A 19,304-nucleotide genomic window follows, 5' to 3' on the forward strand; every position below is an offset into this window, starting at 1 on the left:
GTTTGGAGTCTGGCCTTTCTGGGTTTTCTTTCAGTAGTGACTTGTTTTCACTGATGTGGGCTCAACAGTTGCACTTTGAGATTGTTTGAGACAGAATGCCTGAGAAAACCCATCAAATTATGTGACCATGTAATCTGTATTTGACCACATGCCATTTCTTTCCATCTGTTGCTTCCCTCACTCAACCTTTCCAAAATCTTTAGCTTTAATTTGAGTTTTTTAACATCACAGTTAATTGGACTTTAAAGCTGGCCCTTTTCTCTGAGCCTCAGTGAGAATGGATGACATTGGTTTGTTTTCTTTTGTTGCTGTGTGCCTTCAAGTTTTTTTTGGACTTATGGTGGACCCTGTCATGGGGTTTTCTTGGCAAGATTTGTTCAGAGGAGTTTGCCTTCATCTTTGTGGTGTGCCAAGGTCACCCAGTAGGTTTCCATGGTTAAGCTGGGACTTGAACCCTGGTCTCCAGAGTTGTAGTCCAACGCTCAAACTACTACGCCGTGTTGGCCCTCTTGTTTTCTTTGGTGAGGCACAAAAACACAATACTGATTTAATGTTAAATTCAAAACTATGCAGCATTCTGAGTTCAGCTCATGTACCATAGTCTTTCTCACTCCATAAAAGTCATCAATGGCAGTAACATCCAGGTATGCTGTATTTACTCATGTATAAATCTAGAAATTTTAATTTTAAAAAATCAGCCCAAGAAACCTGGGTTGATTTATCCATGGGTCAATGTAAGTAAAAGGGTAAAGGTAAAAGTAGTCCCTTGACATGAATGTCTAGTCATAACTGACTCTAGGAGGCGGTGCTCATCTCTGTTCCTAAGTCAGAGAGCCAGTGTTGTCTGAAGACGAATCCGGTGGTCAGGTGGTGAGCATAACTTCATAGAATGCTGTTACCTTCCCACCAAAGTGGTACCTATTTACTTGCATTTGCATGTTTTCGAACTGCTAGGTTGGCAGCAGCTGGAACTAGTGATGGGAGCTCACCCCGTCATGTGGCACTTGGGCCTCAAACAGACTCCTTCTACTCTCTCTATTGCAGTGCCACTTCTGGCTTTTTTGAATGTTTGGGCAGGAAAATAATGACCACTATTTTTGGCAATTCCCCTCAAAGGAGCACTGAGAGAGTAGAGGGGATTGGTGCCTTTTTAAAGGTTCTCCCAAGATATGGACTAAGCTCTCCCTATTCACCCCTCTACTATGAGAAGGGGAGGGTTCCTTTTTTGATAAGAGTAGATACTGTACCCGATCTCTTGCCTTTACCTACTTTTTGACAAGTGCACATTTTCTTATCCCCACCAGTGCCTGGTCCCCTCCCCGCACATCACACAACCACTATTTCCATAGTTCCCCTCTCGTCCATCCAGTCTTTAAGGTGAGCACAAACAGTTACACCTGCTGGAATTTTGTAAATTCTTTGACATCATTTTTCTTTCCTTCATCCTTTACATCCCAAGGCTTGAAATCTTTTCTTGGAAAGCCTCACATTTTGTCCCTGGGAAGGTCAGCAAAAGGGGCAGAATTCTGTCATGATGATATGCTTGCCCCATACCTTCACATGGTTCAGTTGTGTGAATGTGTTTGCCTAAGTTGACAGCAGAACCTGATGTAGTTCTTGTGTTGTATTTTTAGGAGGTTTACAGGATCCCAAAGAAGAGTCAAGTGGAAAAGGAGACCACTGGTATGTACTCAAGTGTTACCTTTTCTTTCCTAATTTTTTTTTAATTGAGAGGAAAGACATGGACTACAAAAACATATACTTGCTGAAAACCCTATTGCAGCATCATACTAGTGGGGTAGAATATGCAGTTTTCTTAAGAACACTCTGATTTATCAGCGCTGGTTCAGCTTGACAGGGAAGTTTCCTTGTCCTGCCAATTCCCATGCTCTTGCTTCAATGCTGCCTTCTTATGGCTGTGCTGAAATTCCATAGTGTGGTTTGACCTTGACAGATTTCACTGGGACAAAACCAGATCTTAGGAAAGTTACTTTTTTGGACTACAACTCCCAGTAGAGGATTCTGGGAACTGTTTTCTAAGGAGTAACATTTCCAGGCCCTGGAAGAAACCAAAGCTTATTGTGTAATCCACACACAACGATTTTTGATTCCTTATATCCATCTGGAATGTGATCTTCCTTTTTTCTGCTGCCTTCTACTTTACCAAGTGTTACTGTCTTTTTTTGTGAGTCTCATGATATGGCCAAAGTATGACAGTTTCAATTTAGTCATCTTGGCTTCTAGGGTAGAATTCAGGCTTGATTCCCTCTTTGACCCATTTGTTTGTCTTTTTGGCTGTCCATGCATTCTTCTCCAGCACCACATTTCGAATGAGTTGACTTTCTTCCTATCAGTTTGCTTCACTATCTAGCTTTCTTCGCTATCTAGTGTGACCCTGTTGGTGCTGCTGATTATTATTATTATTATTATTATTATTATTATTATTATTATTATTAACCTTTATTTATAAAGCGCTATAAATTTACACAGCGCTGTACATACAATCTTTTTAATTGGACGGTTCCCTGCCCTCAGGCTTACAATCTAAAAAGACACGACACAAAAGGAGAAGGGAGTGGTGGTGGGGAAAGGGGCCTGTCTAGTAAGATAATACATATAAAATACATAGCAATACAGGAAATGATTCAATAAAACAGACAACAAAAGAACATCAAATAGCAAGTGACAATTATGCAATGCCTGGAAACGCTTCTCTGAACAGAATGGTCTTCAGCTCCGTTTTGCTTCTAGACCTCTCAGCGGCCTTTGATACAGTAGATCATGACATCCTCTTGGAACGCCTGGGAGAGTTAGGAATCAGTGGCACTGCACTCCAGTGGTTCCAGTCCTCCCTCTCAGGTAGATTCCAGAGGGTGATGCTCGGGGACATTCACTCCTCAAAAATGGAGCTTAAATGTGGCGTCCCTCAAGGCGCCATACTGTCCCCAATGCTATTCAACATTTATATGAAGCCGCTGGGAGAAATCATTCGCAGACATGGGGCAGGGTGTTATCAGTATGCTGATGACACCCAAATATATTTCTCCATGTCCTGATCAGCAGCTATGACAACAGATGGCATTTCTCCCCTCAATCAGTGTCTTGAGGTGGTAATGGGCAGGTTGAGGAAAAACAAACTCAAGCTGAATCCAGACAAAACAGAGGTACTTACAGTAGGGGCCCCCAAACCCCAGGTATAGGGTTACAACCTCCAGTTGTAGATGGGGTCACGCTCTCCACAAAGGACTGTGTTCGCAGTCTGGGGATGCTCCTAGATTCATTGCTTCACATGAGAAATCAGGTGAATGCAACGATCAGGAGCGCCTGTTATCTGCTCTGGCTAATACGCCAGCTGCGCCCTTTCCTGGAAGTAAAGGACCTGGAAACTGTAGTACATTCACTGGTAACCTCACGACTTGATTTCTGTAATGCGCTCTACATGGGGCTACCCTTGTGCCTAGTCCGGAAACTTCAACTAGTGCAAAATGTGACAGCCAGGCTGGTCGCCGGAAAAACTAGGAGTGACCGAATAACACCCATTCTAAAATCTCTTCACTGGCTGCCTATTAGTTTCCGGGCACAGTACAAGGTGTTGGTTATAACTTTAAAGCCCTACATGGCTTGGGCCCAACCTATTTGAGGGATCGCCTGCTCCCATATAATCCTCCCCACACCCTCAGGTCCTCTGGGAGGAATCTATTGCAGCCTTTAAAAACCAGACTAACTGCTCCCTCCCAGAGGGCCTTCTCTGCAATTGCTCTCAAACTATGGAACAGCCGGACGGACGAGATCCGTCAAATTGCCAGCTTAGACAGCTTTAAGAAAGCTGTCAAGACGGAGCTCTTCCGGCAGGCCTTTCCTGAATAAAAGTGCCCGGCCACAGAATGACTGCCCCCCCCCCCATATCATGTATTAGCCCACCGCTCTGTCCTTGTTATATTTTTATTGTGTTTTTAATAGATATTTTAATCTCCAATTTTAATTGTAACATGTTTAATCCTGTTTTAAGGGGGGGAATTTGGGAAATAATGATGTGAATGTGGATATTTTAATGTATTGTGAGCCGCTTTGATTGTCTTGTCACAAAAAAGTGGGATAAAAATAAAATTTTTATTTATTATTATTTATTTAGCTTTCACAACCATACATTGAAATGAGCAATACAATGGCATGGACAGTCCTATCTTTATTTATTTTATTTCTTCCCTGCCTCTCCCCATGGCTAAAGAAAGGGTACAACCTAAATTAAAACACATAAAGCCATTTCAGCACATTAAGTTAAAGTAGATAAACATAGGACACATTAAAATCATCCAACATAAAAATTAAAATATACTAATTTAAAATTCATGGTTTAAAATTGACTGGGTAGGCCTGCCAGAAGAGGCAGGTCTTTAATACTGTTTTAAATTCAGGCAGCATGTTTAGCTGTCAAATCTGTCCATTCCACAATTTGGGGGGTGGCTAATGAAAATGTCCTCTGGGTGACAGTCAGCGTAGTCCTGGCTGGTCGAAGTAAATGTCCCCAGGGGACCAGAATATATGGGACAGATTCTATGGAAGGAGTAACTTGAGTATTCAGTAATACCAAACAGTGAACTAACCAGTGTTAACCGTGTTATCTCATGGGGTTCAGTGAGGGTTACACTTACACAGAAGAAAGACTTAAAGGTACTTACTGTGATAACTTTCTGTCTTGACCAGGAATTCTTGGGGATTTGTTTCTCCCCCCATCTCATTTCCCAATTTTGGGGCAGAATTAAGCCCCCAGTGGATGATGTATCTGTGCTAACAATGTTTGCCCATTTCTGACAGCAGATCGTGGGCGAGAGTCAACAGGTCGAGACCCAGCTTCTGTCCCAAAAAACCTGAGTAGAGAACGAGACCCCGAAAGACAAAGTCAAAGCAAGGAAAAGAAGAAACGCAGGGATTCTTTGTCACCCCCATCAGCGTACGAGCGAGGCACAAAGCGGCCAGATGACAGGTATGTCATGCTTCTTTTTAATGTTTTCATTAAAGGCTCTTTGCAGACATATTTGCAAACATCTATTAGGCACACATATGTTATGGAATGAAATTATTATTTTCAATCCAGGCCCGCTTTCTCTTGTACTTAACACTTAGTAGTTAATTGTATTTTGTTTCGTTAGGAACTCTTCCCTGTTTTTCTCAAAAACACGCTTTGAAGATATCTGTTTTTAATGCGTCTCTTAGTAATTTAGTGTAATTCATTTATTATTTATTCATTTAGAGTATTTATACCCCACTCTTCAACCACAAATGCTTCTGAAACAGCTTACAGTTAGTTTGATAGATCCTTGTCCTTACTTTCTAAATAATACAAGACACACAAGGAAAAGGAGATGGCGGAGTAGAAATTAAGCAGATCCTGGTTGCTCTTCTAACCCTCAGAGGCCACAGCAGTGGCAGCTGGAATGGAGGGAGGGTCTCTCGCCAGCCATTGGGTCACAGTCACGATGGGGCTGTGTCTGGCTGCTCTTCTGTCCTCTGAGGCCATAGTAGTTGCAATTGGAATATGGACCAAGGAGCTGTCACCAGCTGCGGGGACCCAGGCACAATGGCTGTTAGAAGCCCACTTACCTGACTTGCTTCACTTCAGCCAGTTGAAAGCCAGGTCTTAGTTCTGTGAAATGTCAGAAAGTGGCAAAATTGCAGAAAATTACAAAAGCAATGTGCATGTTACCCTGTGGGTGGCAGCTCCAGTCTAACTACAGTGCTACAGTACTGTACACATTACATTCGGCCCTCCACATTTGCACCCTTTGCAGATCTGATTTCATTAATATGTTCTCTTTTGGAATCTCAAGAGTTCTTCAAGTGTGACTCTGTGGTCAACTTCCACCAAAAGCCATGCTGGAAGACCTATAAAGTCCTAAAAAGAACACTTCTCTAGGCATTTGTAGATCCTCCAGTATAATTTCATGGTCAACTTCTGGATTTGTGGTTTTTCCACTTTCACAGGGGCCCTGCACCCTTAACCCCAGCAAATGTGGAGGGTCCACTATACTTGGGTCCCTTTCTGGGAGAAATGCAGCATAAAAATGAAATAGATAAATCCGTACAGGGCAAATTATTTGCTCCCTTTCACCATTGCAGCATATTTTCTGCGATATATTCACCAATTTGGTAGTTTGTATTGTTTGCTGTGTGGGCTAATTCACCCAGTGCATTGTATCTGGCTTGTGCTCTTTTGTTTTATAGACTGTGTGAGCTGATCTGTGAGGTCATGTGTTTGAACAGGGACTTGGAATAACTATCTTTCAAACTTGGGTGAAAGAAGGCTGTTTTATAATAAGAATGCCTTGTTCTAGTATGTGGAACTAGGAGAAAGGAGATTGCTTTTATTCTGCAACTATATTAGATCTTGGATATACTGATAGACTTAAGGTCTACATATCCACCACCTTGTTTTGCCTGTGTATCTTGACCATATACAGATTTAGATGTAATTAAACATAAGAACGTGTCAAGTAACGACAATGCATTTGATATATAGGTTGAGTCTCTCTTATCCGAAAAACTTGTGACAGGAACAAGTTTTAGATTTTGAATATTTTTGGATTTTGGAGTATTTTCATATACATAATGACTTACCTTGGAGATGAGACCCAAGTCTAAACATGAAATTTCATTATTTGAGCTACCCTGATTAATTGTCCAACAATGGTGGAATTTGGAGGATTTTGGAATACGGGATAAGGGAGACTCAAGCTATATTACTTTTTCACAGCTCAAGGTGCTTTACAGCCCTACAGGATTTCAGTAATTCTTAACAACAATCCTTTAAGGTAGGATGCTGTTATTACCCTGTATTCCAAATGGGTCAGGTGTATAGTTGAGTCTGAAAGAATAGCGATGTACCTAAAGTCATTTAGTGAGTTCAGAGCCAGCCACTCCACCATTTCTCTTCTGACTATCCTGAGAGCATAATAGTGAATGATACAGTTCTTCCCATATCAGTTAAGGAATTAATCAGGAGTCTAACCCCCACACTGTGTCATTCTGTTTCCTTTTCCTCTCAGGTATGACAATGCAGCCACAACCTCCAAGAAGAAAGTCCGGATCAAGGACCGCAACAAGCTGTCCACAGAAGAACGAAGGAAGCTCTTTGAGCAGGAAGTTGCCCAGCGTGAAGCCCAGAAGCAGCAACAGCAGTTGCAGAACCTTGGGATGGCTTCCCCTGTTCCCTATGACTCCTTGGGCTACAGTGCCGCCCATCACACCTTTATGGGCTACCCCCCTGGCTACCCCATGCAGTCTTATGTGGATCCCAGCAACCCTAATGCTGGGAAGGTGCTACTCCCCACTCCAAGCTTGGACCCTATGTGCTCCCCTGCAACCTATGAGCACCCTCAGACTTTGGTGGGGCACACAATTGAACCCACCCTGGCTGCCCCCCAGCCGGTGCCCATAGTTCAACATGTAGCAACGACCCTGGAGGTTTCCACCCCGCAGTATGTAGCCCAGAGTGACCCTGTAGTCCACCAGGAACAGAGTGTTGCGGTCTTGCCAGTGCCGGCCACAGGTACAGTGCAAGGACAGAGCTACGGAGTCTGGGATTCCAGCCAGCAGACTGTCACAGTGCAGCCACCTTATTCTCCAGCTCAGTCACAGCCAGCCATTTACTACCAAGGGCAGGCATGTCAGACAGTTTATGGAGTGACATCGCCATATTCTCAGACCACACCACCAATTGTACAGGTACGTGTCCTGATAAAATAGCACCGAGAGGAGTCCAAGTGACCTGTCCTTTGGAAGGCTTCATGGGACTTGGAATAGTTTCCTGCCATACTGTCTGGGAGGAATTCTATGAGTTGTAACGATTGTGGCCTGTTTGGCACTGATAGTCCCAACTAGAATTTTTTCATTAAATCAGCAAGCTTTACAAAAGTGTTGACTCATCGTTCCATTGATTTACTGGATCTCCTGTAATTGGATTACTGATAAGAGTCAGACCAATTAATTCATCTAGTCTAGTGCTGTCCATACAGCTACTCAAAAATCTCTGGCATATAGTTCTTTCCCAGCCTGATGTAATTGGAAGTGCTAAGGAACTGAATCTGGCACTTTTTTCATGCAAAACATGATTATTTTGAGTACTGGCCCTGCTGTTGAGAGCAGACAGCATTTTTTGAAGGAAGGAACGTCTTGCTTAAGTTGTCCTCCATCCATTGAATAAAATGAACAATGAAGATGCGTTGTTTTTCTCATCCCTTCCTTTCCCAGCCTGGAGAGGACTCTTGTCATGGGGAGTCCTTCTGGTCTCTACTCCCTCTTTGTTCTCAGCAAGCAATTGCCCTTTAAAATAAGCCAATGAATTCCCCCAACTGCTTTTGCTTTTCTTTATAGAGTTACGCACAGCCAGGCCTTCAGTATATCCAGGGACAGCAGATTTACACTGCTCATCCTCAGGGTGTTGTGGTGCAGCCCACAACAGCAGTAACCACTATTGTAGCGACAGGACAGCCCCCACCTATACAGCAGGTAAGACTGGGTGTGATGGGGCCGGGTGAGCACTTGTTTGATATTGCCAGAGGTGGAAGGGATAGCTATTGAGCAGATTGGAAGAATCCTTTAAAAATTCTTTACTCCTATAAGTTGCAAAGGAAAAAATAATTGCTGAGCTGTGATAGAATGTTGTGGCAGAAGGTGGCCAGGATAACACTGAAACCTTCTCCCAGTTGGTGTATACCAGAATGAAACCATTTAGTGCAGTTCTCTTCACCCTTGCCATCTGCCTGCCTTCAGAGGGGGGTATAGTTGTGCACAGATGGAGACAAAGTTGCGTGACTGGAAGCTGTATTTGGAAATGGGATTTTGGGTCAAGGAATATTTGAATAGTTGAATGAAAAGTCTAACCACCATGTATGACATTGTGTCTGTTTCTGTAATTATGTGTGTGTATGTTTTCAAAATTGAAAACTTTCTAGGAAATACTACCAAAATTTGAAAAATACGTTATCAGCATTGGCTCATGATCATCTCTGTAGTCTTATATTTTCCCCACTGTAACCAGTCAGATGGTCCTGGGATTGATTTTTTAAATATAATACAGCAGACAGTAGATAACAAGCATCTTCAGTTGCACTTGGCAGCACTGTAACTATTACTACCTCCTCAGATTGGTTTTAGTCAGGAAAGAGAATTTTACAAAAGTCAGGAAAAGTGATTGAATTGTTCAAATAATCATAATATCCTAAGTAAATTGCTAATCAGAAAGGCTGCCAAAATGTGCTCGCTCACTTTGCTTAAGAAAAAAGATCCACTTTTGTCCCTTTGGTGATTTAGCCATCTGTTCCTGTTGTTTGATATGTTGCCTGTTTGCTCTGCTCTCTTGCCACTTTCAGCCAGAGCTTGTGGTGACCAACAATCTTTTGGACCTGCCGCCACCATCTCCCCCTAAACCCAAAACCATTGTCCTTCCTCCCAGTTGGAAAACAGCCCGCGATCCGGAGGGGAAGATCTATTACTATCACGTGGTCACAAGGTAAGGGGCCTCTTTCCACAAAAGCTTTAAATGCTTGACATATTCCACATGGTGTATCTCTGCAGTTGGGAAATGTAGGGTACATCTGCCTGGTGACTTTGAAGGAAAATGGAGATCTCCAGGTTATGGACCTTGGAAACCTCACAGGTCCCATGTTCCTGAGACTTCATCCTAAGCTGATCCCTGCCTGTATTCTAGAGGAAACAGTGCTGACTTTAGGACCAGTATAGCCTTAATGAGAGAAAATACAAGGCATCTACTTTGTTTTGATGGTATTATTATTATTATTATTATTATTATTATTATTATTATTATTACATGATTTTCCCAGTTTGAGACTCAAGGCAGCTTACAAGAGTTAAAACAATCATAGTTGAAAATTCACAGAATAAAAAAGTTTTAAAAATCAGTGAAACCATCATAAAATTAAAAGCGGTTAAATACACACACTACGGCATTTAAAAACAACAACAAGTTAAAGTCTAGCACATTATACAAGGCCTGAAATCAGTTTCCAAGGACCTGCTAGAACAGTGATGGTGAACCTTTTACAGGCCGAGTGCCCAAACTGCAATCCAGACCCCACTTATTTATTGCAAAGTGCCCCATCCCTCTGGCTTTCGAGTAAGAAACTCTGGCAAACTCTGTGCTAGGGCAAAAGCATGTGTGCCCTCAGAGAGGGCTCTGAGTGCCACCTCTGGCACGTGTGCCATAGGTTCGCCATCACTGTGCTAGAATTAAGGGTTTTACCTACTTGCAGAAAGATAGTAAGGATGGTGCCAGTTTCTGGGAAGGGAGTTCCAGAGCCTGGGAGCAGCCGCCAAATGTACTTGTGGGGGTGACTGGACAGAGATAAGGGTTTTCTCAGAATATCTCAAAATTCGGGTACATTCCTATGGGAGTATATGCTCCTTTTGTAACCTGGATCTGAGCTGTATAAGGCTTAACACTTTACCAACTGAGAGGCTATTGGAAAGTTTCCTGGGAACTCTCTCTATATATATTTTAAATATGTAATTTTATTTTTAAAAAATCTTTTGGTTCCAGTGGAATTTCTCTTAGGCTGGAGCTCAGTAGTTTTAAGTGATGAATTCTAGAGTTGGAATGGACCCCAAGGGCCATCCAGTCCAACCCCTCTGACATACACGAACTCACAGTCAAAGCATCCCCGACAGATGGCCATTCAGCCTCTATTTAAAGACCTCCAAAGAAGGAGACTCCACCACTCTCCGAGGAAGGAGTGTGTTCCACTGTTGAACAAACCTTACTGTCAGGAAGTTCCTCCTAATGTTGAGGTGGAATCTCTTCCTGTAACTTGCATCCATTGTTCCAGGTCCTATTCTCTGGAGCAGCAGAAAACAAGCTTGCTCCATCCTCAATGTGAGATCCCTTCAAATACTCAGACAGGGCTATCATATCACCTCTTAACCTTCTCTTTTCCAGGCTAAACATATTTAGCTCCCTAAGTCTCTCCGCATAGGGCATGGTTGTGGTTGCCGCACGCTGGAGAAGCTCGTTCAAAATAAAAACCTTTCTGACAGCTGTGTACATACACCACTTCACAAAAGGCACTTAAATGACAGCTGAGTTTGGAACCAATCCTTCCCAGCACCCTTCGTTTGTTTCTCCAGTCCCTTCTTCCCTCAGGATTGGTACTAAATTACTTTAAGAGGAATCTGATGTTCAACCATCCAGAACTAGCTTTTTTTGCTCTGGAGAATCACAGCAAGGGTGAGCTGTTGCTTCCTAGCCCTGCTCTTAGGTTTCTGGGAGGCATTCATCTTCCACTGTGTAAAACAAAACATTAGGCCAAGATGGCCTTTAGAGGTGCCCTTAGATGTCGGCCTTAGATGACCTACAGAGTCTTTCCAGATCACACATCTGGACAGCATTTGGACGTTTGATTATTTATTTATTTAGTGCTGTAGATTCTTGGTTCCTTGGTACAGTTGGTGCTTAATGTAGCATCGTGGGGCCCTGCTTCCTTTTAAAGCCAAAGTGACCTTTTTCATCTGTGACTTGTGGTTGTCTTTTTGTAGGCAGACTCAGTGGGACCCTCCAAACTGGGACAGCCCAGAAGATGATGCCAGCCTTGAACATGAAGCTGAAATGGACCTTGGAACGCCAACCTACGATGAAAACCCCATGAAGGTAAATCGGCACAGTTTGCAGATGAATGTTTGACATCATTGCCTGCAGGGCAGCAGCCCTTCATGGTTCTCACAAATTGAGGATGGGACTAGGTTTCTTGGCCAAAGTGATTTAACTTCATTAGAAGTTACAAAGCTGATGTTTAGCACTGTTGCATAAAACCTAGAGAGTGGTTTTTTAATTTGACAGAACATGTTTGTACTCAGGTGGCAAACCAGAATCAGATTATGGTTTGAACTGTGTTTGCAAGCCAAGGCTTGTATTAGGTAGGATTTTGTGTAAAGGTGTAATTAGGCAATTCTATTTCTAGCCATTCCTCCCCCTCTTGACAGCTTCCTCTGAGTCTACCTCAAAAGATCAGATTACTCAGTAGATGGAAAGTAGAAGCAGGATTGAAGCTCTGAATCAAGCTCAAACCATTGTTTGGTTACTATAATATCACTCAGGCCCGTTATAGACAGGCTCTTCCGGCACCCCGTCACGTGCTAGGGGTTGGCCAAGGACCTAGCGTCCACACCGGCCTCGCCTCTAGCACGTGACGAGGGCGTAAAGGTGGCGGCGCCCTATACACGGGCACCGCCATCTTTACGTGCTGAATGCATAACATCCGTACGTCGCTCACCGGATGTGACGCTGCGAGTGCGCAAGTAGCGCCTTGCGGTGTCTCATCCGGGGTGGAAGAAGAAGCGCCATTTCAGCACTTCTTCTTTGCTGCGTCCGAGAACCGCACGGTTTGGATGCTGCGGTTCCCAGACGCAGCAACCAGCAGCGGCGTGAGACTGCCCCTTCTGGGCAGTCTGTAATGCGCCTGAGTCTTTATTTTGATCCTTTTCTTTAAGACGAGATATAATTACAAAGCATTTTTAACAAACCATGCAGCAAGGAGGGGTGTTACATAATCCTCCAAATGTTGTTTGGCTGCATCTCCTTGCCAGCATAGCTAGTGGCAAGGCACGCTGTGAGTTGCAGTCCAACAGCTTCTGGGGCACCACACAATTCACCTGCTGTGCTGGAGATACCAATTGGCATGGCAGTGTGGATTGTAAAATATTTCACTTAGATTTGAGGCTTTGCTTTAGCGATCTTCTCCTTAGTTCAGAATTTTATTTTCTCTTCTATAGTTTAAAAAGAACAACTCGTTGTTCCTGGACTGTGTCAGCAAAAACATACATCCTTTTTCTTTACTGTCATTTCGTCATTTCTGAGGCACTAAGATGAGATTGCCATGTTTGCCAGGGTTTTTCTTGCATCTTGTATATGATTTGAGAGACAGAATTTAAGCCAAAGCCTTAATGAAAGAACTGCAGACTTAAAATGACACCATCTTAACTGCAGTACCTGTATCTTGATTGGTTGCACTTTGTAGCCATAACCGCAGTTTGAGAGCAAGAAGTTGGGAGGGTTGAAATTCCCTGTCACCCTTCAGGAATGTTTGGACCTAAAATTGCCAGCACTATGTGGCTGTTGGATTGTGACAGGCAGGATTTAATCTTTTGTAAATGGTGCGCAGCTCAGTTTTTAAGTCTGGTAATTCATGCTAGGAGAGTCAGTGTGGCGTAGTGGTTTCAGTGTGTTGGACTGTGACTCTGGAGACCAGGATTTGATTCCCAGTTCAGCCATGAAACCCACTGGGTGACCTTGCGCAAGTGACATGCTCTCAGCCTCAGGGAAGGACAGTGGCAAAACTCCTCTTAACAAATCTTGCCAAGATGAAACCCTCATGATAGGGTCGCCATAAGTCGGAAATAGCTTGAAGGCACACAACAACAACAACAACAACAACAACCATCATTCTTATTAGCTCACTTATCATAGAACAACATTAACTATATTTAATGTATAATTGAATTGTTCAGTTGTTTTAAACATTAGATGTTTTATTGGGCATTTGTACTGTTTGCTTTTCATCGAATCTGTCTTAATCATAGGATTTTTGTCTGTTGAATGCAAATAAAGACATAATTATATAGTTCTGTCTTGTGGTAATGGGACTGAAAATGACAAAAAGAACACACAGTGCAATGGACTGTGCCACATAATTGTATTCATGATGGCTTGGTGCCAGCAGTCCTCTCTTCAGAAATACAGTGAGACCAATGCACAAATTGAGGTGTGGCTTTTTCGTCTGAAAAATTAAAGCGTCTTCCTTGTAAAAGGAGAAGCAGAAAGGTGTTAAAGGCCTGCAGTGCAGTTCACAACTGCCCTTTTAAACTTTTGCTGCAGGAAAAGGCAAGGAGTGTGGGGTTCCCTTCTCAGATGTCTCCCTCCTCTTTGCCTGGAGCAAAACATACTTCTGCTCTAACAATGCCGACCTCCAAGTTCAGCGTTGTGAATTACCTGCTTGCCAAATTGAGCTTTTTTTCCCCTGGGGGACGGGGTTTCTTTCTCAACAACCCATTGGTAAATAGAGGCCATTTGCATCTCTTTGCTTGAAATAGGGCTTCCATTTTCAAGAATCAGTCCAGCGGTTTCAAATCGTAGGCCATGTTCAGGGATTGGGGCCAGTGGACCCAGAGAATTGCCTTGCTTTGCTTGCTGGCTTGTTTTTGTTGAACCCATGAAGTCAGGCACCTGAAAGAAAATGCTATTTTTTTTCTCTGACAAGTTAATAGAAGTTCAGTGATAGTTCCAGCACTTGGTACTCTCAAGGCAAGCTGTAAATCCCTTTTCTGTTTTTTAGACATAAGGCATATGACAAGATGGACTTAAAAATTATACAGGTTGAGTCTCCTTTATCCAGAATCCCCAAATGTTCCAGAATTGCCCAGATGGGTGGCTGAGGTAGTGATACCTTTGGTTCCTGATGGTTCAGTGTACACAAACTTACTTTAAAATATTGTATAAAATTACCACCAGGTTAAGTGTATAAGGTGTATATGAAACATAAATCAGTTTTGCATTTAGTCCCATCTCCAGGATATTTCATTATGTATGTCTATACCAGTACAGGTGTACAATTCAATAAATCAATCAATCCAAAACATTTCTGATCCCAAACATTTCAGATAAGGGAGACTCAACCTCTCTGTGGGCTTTTGAGAAGCTATTAGTGTTCTCTGTTTGACTTTTCAGTTTTGTATGTAGAAGTTATCTGCTGTAACACACCCAATTTTTAAATTGTTTGCTTCTTGTAAATAAAAAAGCATTGAATAAAACTTGTATTTCATCCTCATTTTTTAAAGTCAACATTACCATAAATAACTTCCATATTTCTGTCTTTTCTTAGTCTTCCAAAAAACCCAAAACTGCGGAAGCAGACACTTCTAGCGAACTGGCAAAGAAGAGCAAGGAAGTGTTCCGGAAGGAGGTGAGGCTGTGTGGAACTTTTGGGTTTGGCAAGTTCCACTGCTTTGGCTTTGGTGCTGGCATATTGGTCCCGATGTTAGGAATCCTCTCCATTCCTTTTAATTAGCCCATGAGGAGTGCTTGGTAATGACCCAGAGGAGTGGGAAATGTACATTCTTGTGGCAGCTAATCATTTCAACAAAACAGTTCTCTAAATTGGTTGGTTATCACCTTTAAAGCCCTACATGGCTTGGGCCCGGGTTACTTGCGGGAACGCCTCTCCCTACACAATCTTAGAATAACAGGGAAGAACGTATTAGAACATGTTCCAACTAAGCTCATACCGACTTCTCAAAGAGCTTTTACAGCAGCCGCTCCAAAACTATGGAATGACCTCCCAGAAGAGATCTGTCTTATTACCTCCTTAGATTCTTTCAAGAGGGCACTTAAGACGGATCTCTTCCGGTGAGCTTATCCACCCGACCTGTTGTAATATCATCATTATATCACTGGACAAATTGTTGCATTACCACTCGATGGACCTAGTTCTATATTAACTGTACTATTTTATCGATGTATTTAAATGTATTTTAAATGTATTTTATTCTGATGTATTTTTTAACTGGTTGTAATCCTGCCTCAATCCATTTGGGAGAGGCCGGAAAATATAAATAAACCATTATTATTATTGTTATTGTTATTAAATGAAATTGTAAACATATTTTTGGTTAATTTGTTTTCTCTCCCCTTCCCCCCACTCTTTCTTTTCTTCTTCCTCTTCTTCTTCAGTTTCTTGCCTCCCAACCAATCTTCTCTCAGTGTTTAAATATTGTCCTCCCTTTTTCTTCAGATGTCTCAGTTCATTGTACAATGCCTGAACCCCTACCGCAAACCAGATTGCAAAGTGGGACGGATAACCACAACTGAAGACTTCAAGCACCTTGCACGAAAGGTATCAAAGTACATTTACAGAGGATGTGACAAGAACTGGACATGAGCCCTGGGATCCCCAATGCTTAGAAGCTCTTTCATTTCCTTCCTTCCTTATCTCATCTTTCTCCCAGTATCAAAGGCAGATCACAATATAAGTTAAAAAAAAATACTGTTAGAAAAATGGATAATACTAAAATTAAAGGGTAACTAAATAAACAAGCATATCAAAATGGCAAGATAAAACATAATAATGGTGATAGAAATATAGCATACCCCAGTTAATAGCCTTCTGTAGTGACCAGTTAACATGCAGAGGCCTGGATAAATAAGAATGGCTTTCCTTCTGTGGAAAGGGAGCACATAGGGGCCAGGCTGGCCTCCTGTGGGAGGGGATCCCATAGCTTGGGGGCAGCCACTCACCAGCTATACCTGTGAAGCTCGTGGGACCAAAAGAAATTCCTTCCCTGAGAATCATGAAACTCAGACAGGCTCATGCCAAGAGATACAGTTTTCCAGATAGGCTGGATCTCAGGTGTATACGGCTTTATGGGTTGTAATTAGCCCTTTGAATTGTTCCCAGAAATGAACTGGTAATCACTGAAGCTGTTTCAACAGTGCAGATATGTTTCCTATAATCAACCCTAGTAGGCATTCTGGCCACAGCATTTTGGACCTGCTAGTGTTTCTGAAGCTGAGTGCTTTAAAGTAATCCAAATGCAGTGTAATTACAATCTGAGTTGGAGAAAATCCCCAGGTTTAGCTCTTTTTGAACAGTAACCCAGGGGAAAGGAGGCTCCGTCCAGAACAGAAGCATCATTGCCAGTTGATAAAAACTTAAATAAAGAGAAATGGCTGGCAGATATCTCTGAAGCCTAAATTCTGAATTTTCATCCAGATTGATAAGAGTTTCCATGGCAAAACCTCAGCAGATCCCCACAAAAGACATAGTTGACAGTTATGCATACAGATGCCTTCATCTTCTTTTTAATCTCATTCAGCATTTTAGTCTCATTTGCACTGGTGAGAATGAATTGGTTGACTTGTGAATCTTCTGCTTTTCTCCTGAACCTTGCAAAGTTTAGAGGGCACAGAATGGCAAAACCATCCTTGGAATAATGGGCAGTACCTTGTCTCTGCTTCCTTGCCCGTCACACACACTTCTTTCCCATGGACTGCAGTACCTTGTAATCTAATCTTTGTGTTATTTTCTTCTCTCCCCCCCTACAGCTAACTCATGGAGTGATGAACAAGGAGTTGAAATACTGCAAGACTCCCGAAGACCTGGAGTGCAACGAGAACGTGAAACACAAGACGAAGGAGTACATCAAGAAATACATGCAGAAATTTGGGGCTGTTTATAAGCCCAAAGAGGACACTGAATTGGAATAGTGGCTGCAGGAAAGAGTCTTTCATTATTCTTTCTTCTCGGAGCCAACCTGCCATGGATGTTTTTTTCTGCACAGTATTTCTGGCTGCATGGGGGTTGCCGTTTGGAAAAATGACTCCACCAATCTCATGGTATAGATGCCCTTCTCTGCATGCCAGGTTTCCAGAGACCAGGCAGAGGCAGGAGGGAGAAAAAAGACAGTCACACCACGCACCCTGACACCTGGCTGTGGCTCATCAACATCACACCTTGACCCCTGTTTGCAAGAAACCCCATACTCCTGATCTGGCGGTGCTCAGTTTGTCTCCTGTTCAAGATCTGTATGATATTTTAACGTATATGTGAATATATTGAGGATTTTCTTTTCTTTCCCCCCTCCTTTTAGCCCCAACATGTGTTGATATCATGGGAACACTTTGTAAGAATAGTTCTGAGGGTTTTTCATTTCCTCCTCTCTCTTTTTTTGTTTGTTCTGTTTTTGGTTTTTCCCCCCCAGATTTTTTTGTTGGTTCTTTGCAAAGTTTCATCTGTTATCATGTAAATATTTGCGAACAGGCTGCCTCAGGGTTTCTGGCAGGCCATGTGCTATGTTGATAAGATTGATTTTACTGCTTAAATCATTTTACTTTATCCAATTTTTACTGAAGTTTTTATGTAAAAGAAAAAAAATTAAAAAATTAAAATGGCAATGAAAGAACAAAACTAGTGTTTAAACTTTTCACCTGGCATTTGGGACAAGTGGTGCCTTTCTCAGAGGAGGTCGCTGGCCTTGTCAGAATAGGGAAGAAGTGTGTTAATCTTCAGTTTTGAAATGTCTATAGCTCATGAGACTTCTTAATGCATCATTAACCAACAACCACAGAAGTTGTTTCTGCACAAAGGTTTAGAGAGTCTTATGCATGAGAAAAGAAAGGCAAAAGGATTGGGAGATTAGTGGGTTTCTCTGTGCCTTTCTGCAAGCCATCAAAACACTTCTGTTCTCTGCCCAAAGGAGACGGTTGTGTGCCTTTTGTCATGCTGGAAAAATCCGTTTGGGAAAAGGCATTCTTTTATGACTGTCTTCCTCAAGGAAGGAGAATAAATGTTACAACAGCATGTAGAGAGGCAAGGGAAAAGCCACAAATCTCCCAATCCCTTCCACCGTTCCTTTCTCATGCAATAAGGCACTTAATCAGAACAGAAGTTGGCAACATGTGTATTGTGTGTGGCTCCATTCTGCACATAGTGGCCTGAACGTCTGTGTATCCATCCACACAAAATGGCTCCTGACAAATGATCAAGCAAACATTTCCTCGCAAATGGACTGTGTCCAATTAAAGACAGCATTCTTACCAATTTAGGTACATTGCCATTTCATCCTTTTTACCCAAAAAGCTAAAAAGATTGAGATAAAACCTCCATGCCATTGTATTTCCGATGTCTGTGTATGGTTAGAAAGTTGGCCAGGAAGGAAACAACAGGAGAAGAATTGACACAGGAGAGTTCTACGAAAAATGACTTGAAGGCACACAGAAACAGCAACAATAATATATATTTCTTACCCACCTCTGCTCTCCCCATGGATTGAGGCAGGGATCAATAGCAGACCAACAAATATGCATCAGTTAAGACTGGTTAAAATACATCAGTTTAAAGGAACAAATAAGACACACAAGTATTCAAAGATCCTATGTTTAAAATTCATCATTTAAAATGTAGTTGTAAAAATCATCTGTGTAGGCCTGCCAGAAGAGACTAGTCTTCAGTGCTGTTCCTGAGGCTTGCAAAAGTATCAGCTTTCTGCTGCTCCATAGATTGCCACCCCATTGCACCTCTCTTGCACACTCTCAAAGCCTTAAAAATGCTCTTTGCTTCTTTGCCTAGCTTCAGCGTTTGGCATCTGCAGATTGGGAGCCATTCTGCAAATTTCTGGCTGCTAGGCTGTGGTGTTTCCAGGAAAGGATGCAAACAGAATAATAATATGTCCCAGACGTGGTTTGTGTGTCAGACTGGGATTCTGGGAGAGCAGGGTTCAAATCCTTGCTTGGCCATGGAGACCCA

The 19,304-nt window shown here is 42.4% G+C and overlaps 1 protein-coding gene across 1 annotated transcript in view; it reads left to right on the forward strand.

Annotated features, from left to right (window-relative positions):
• SETD2 (SET domain containing 2, histone lysine methyltransferase) overlaps positions 1-17,966 on the forward strand; it is a 68,711-nt gene extending 50,745 nt beyond the window's left edge. Inside the window, 9 exon segments of the mRNA XM_042473102.1 lie at positions 1,635-1,683; positions 4,816-4,984; positions 7,044-7,722; positions 8,371-8,505; positions 9,369-9,508; positions 11,548-11,659; positions 14,886-14,966; positions 15,795-15,896; positions 17,105-17,966. Coding sequence (XP_042329036.1) covers positions 1,635-1,683; positions 4,816-4,984; positions 7,044-7,722; positions 8,371-8,505; positions 9,369-9,508; positions 11,548-11,659; positions 14,886-14,966; positions 15,795-15,896; positions 17,105-17,266 — 1,629 coding nt within the window. The 3' untranslated portion in view covers positions 17,267-17,966.
• Positions 17,967-19,304: the final 1,338 nt, after the last annotated feature.

The sequence above is a fragment of the Sceloporus undulatus genome, chromosome 6, assembly GCF_019175285.1.
Source record: "Sceloporus undulatus isolate JIND9_A2432 ecotype Alabama chromosome 6, SceUnd_v1.1, whole genome shotgun sequence".
In the NCBI taxonomy this organism is placed as follows: domain Eukaryota; kingdom Metazoa; phylum Chordata; class Lepidosauria; order Squamata; family Phrynosomatidae; genus Sceloporus; species Sceloporus undulatus.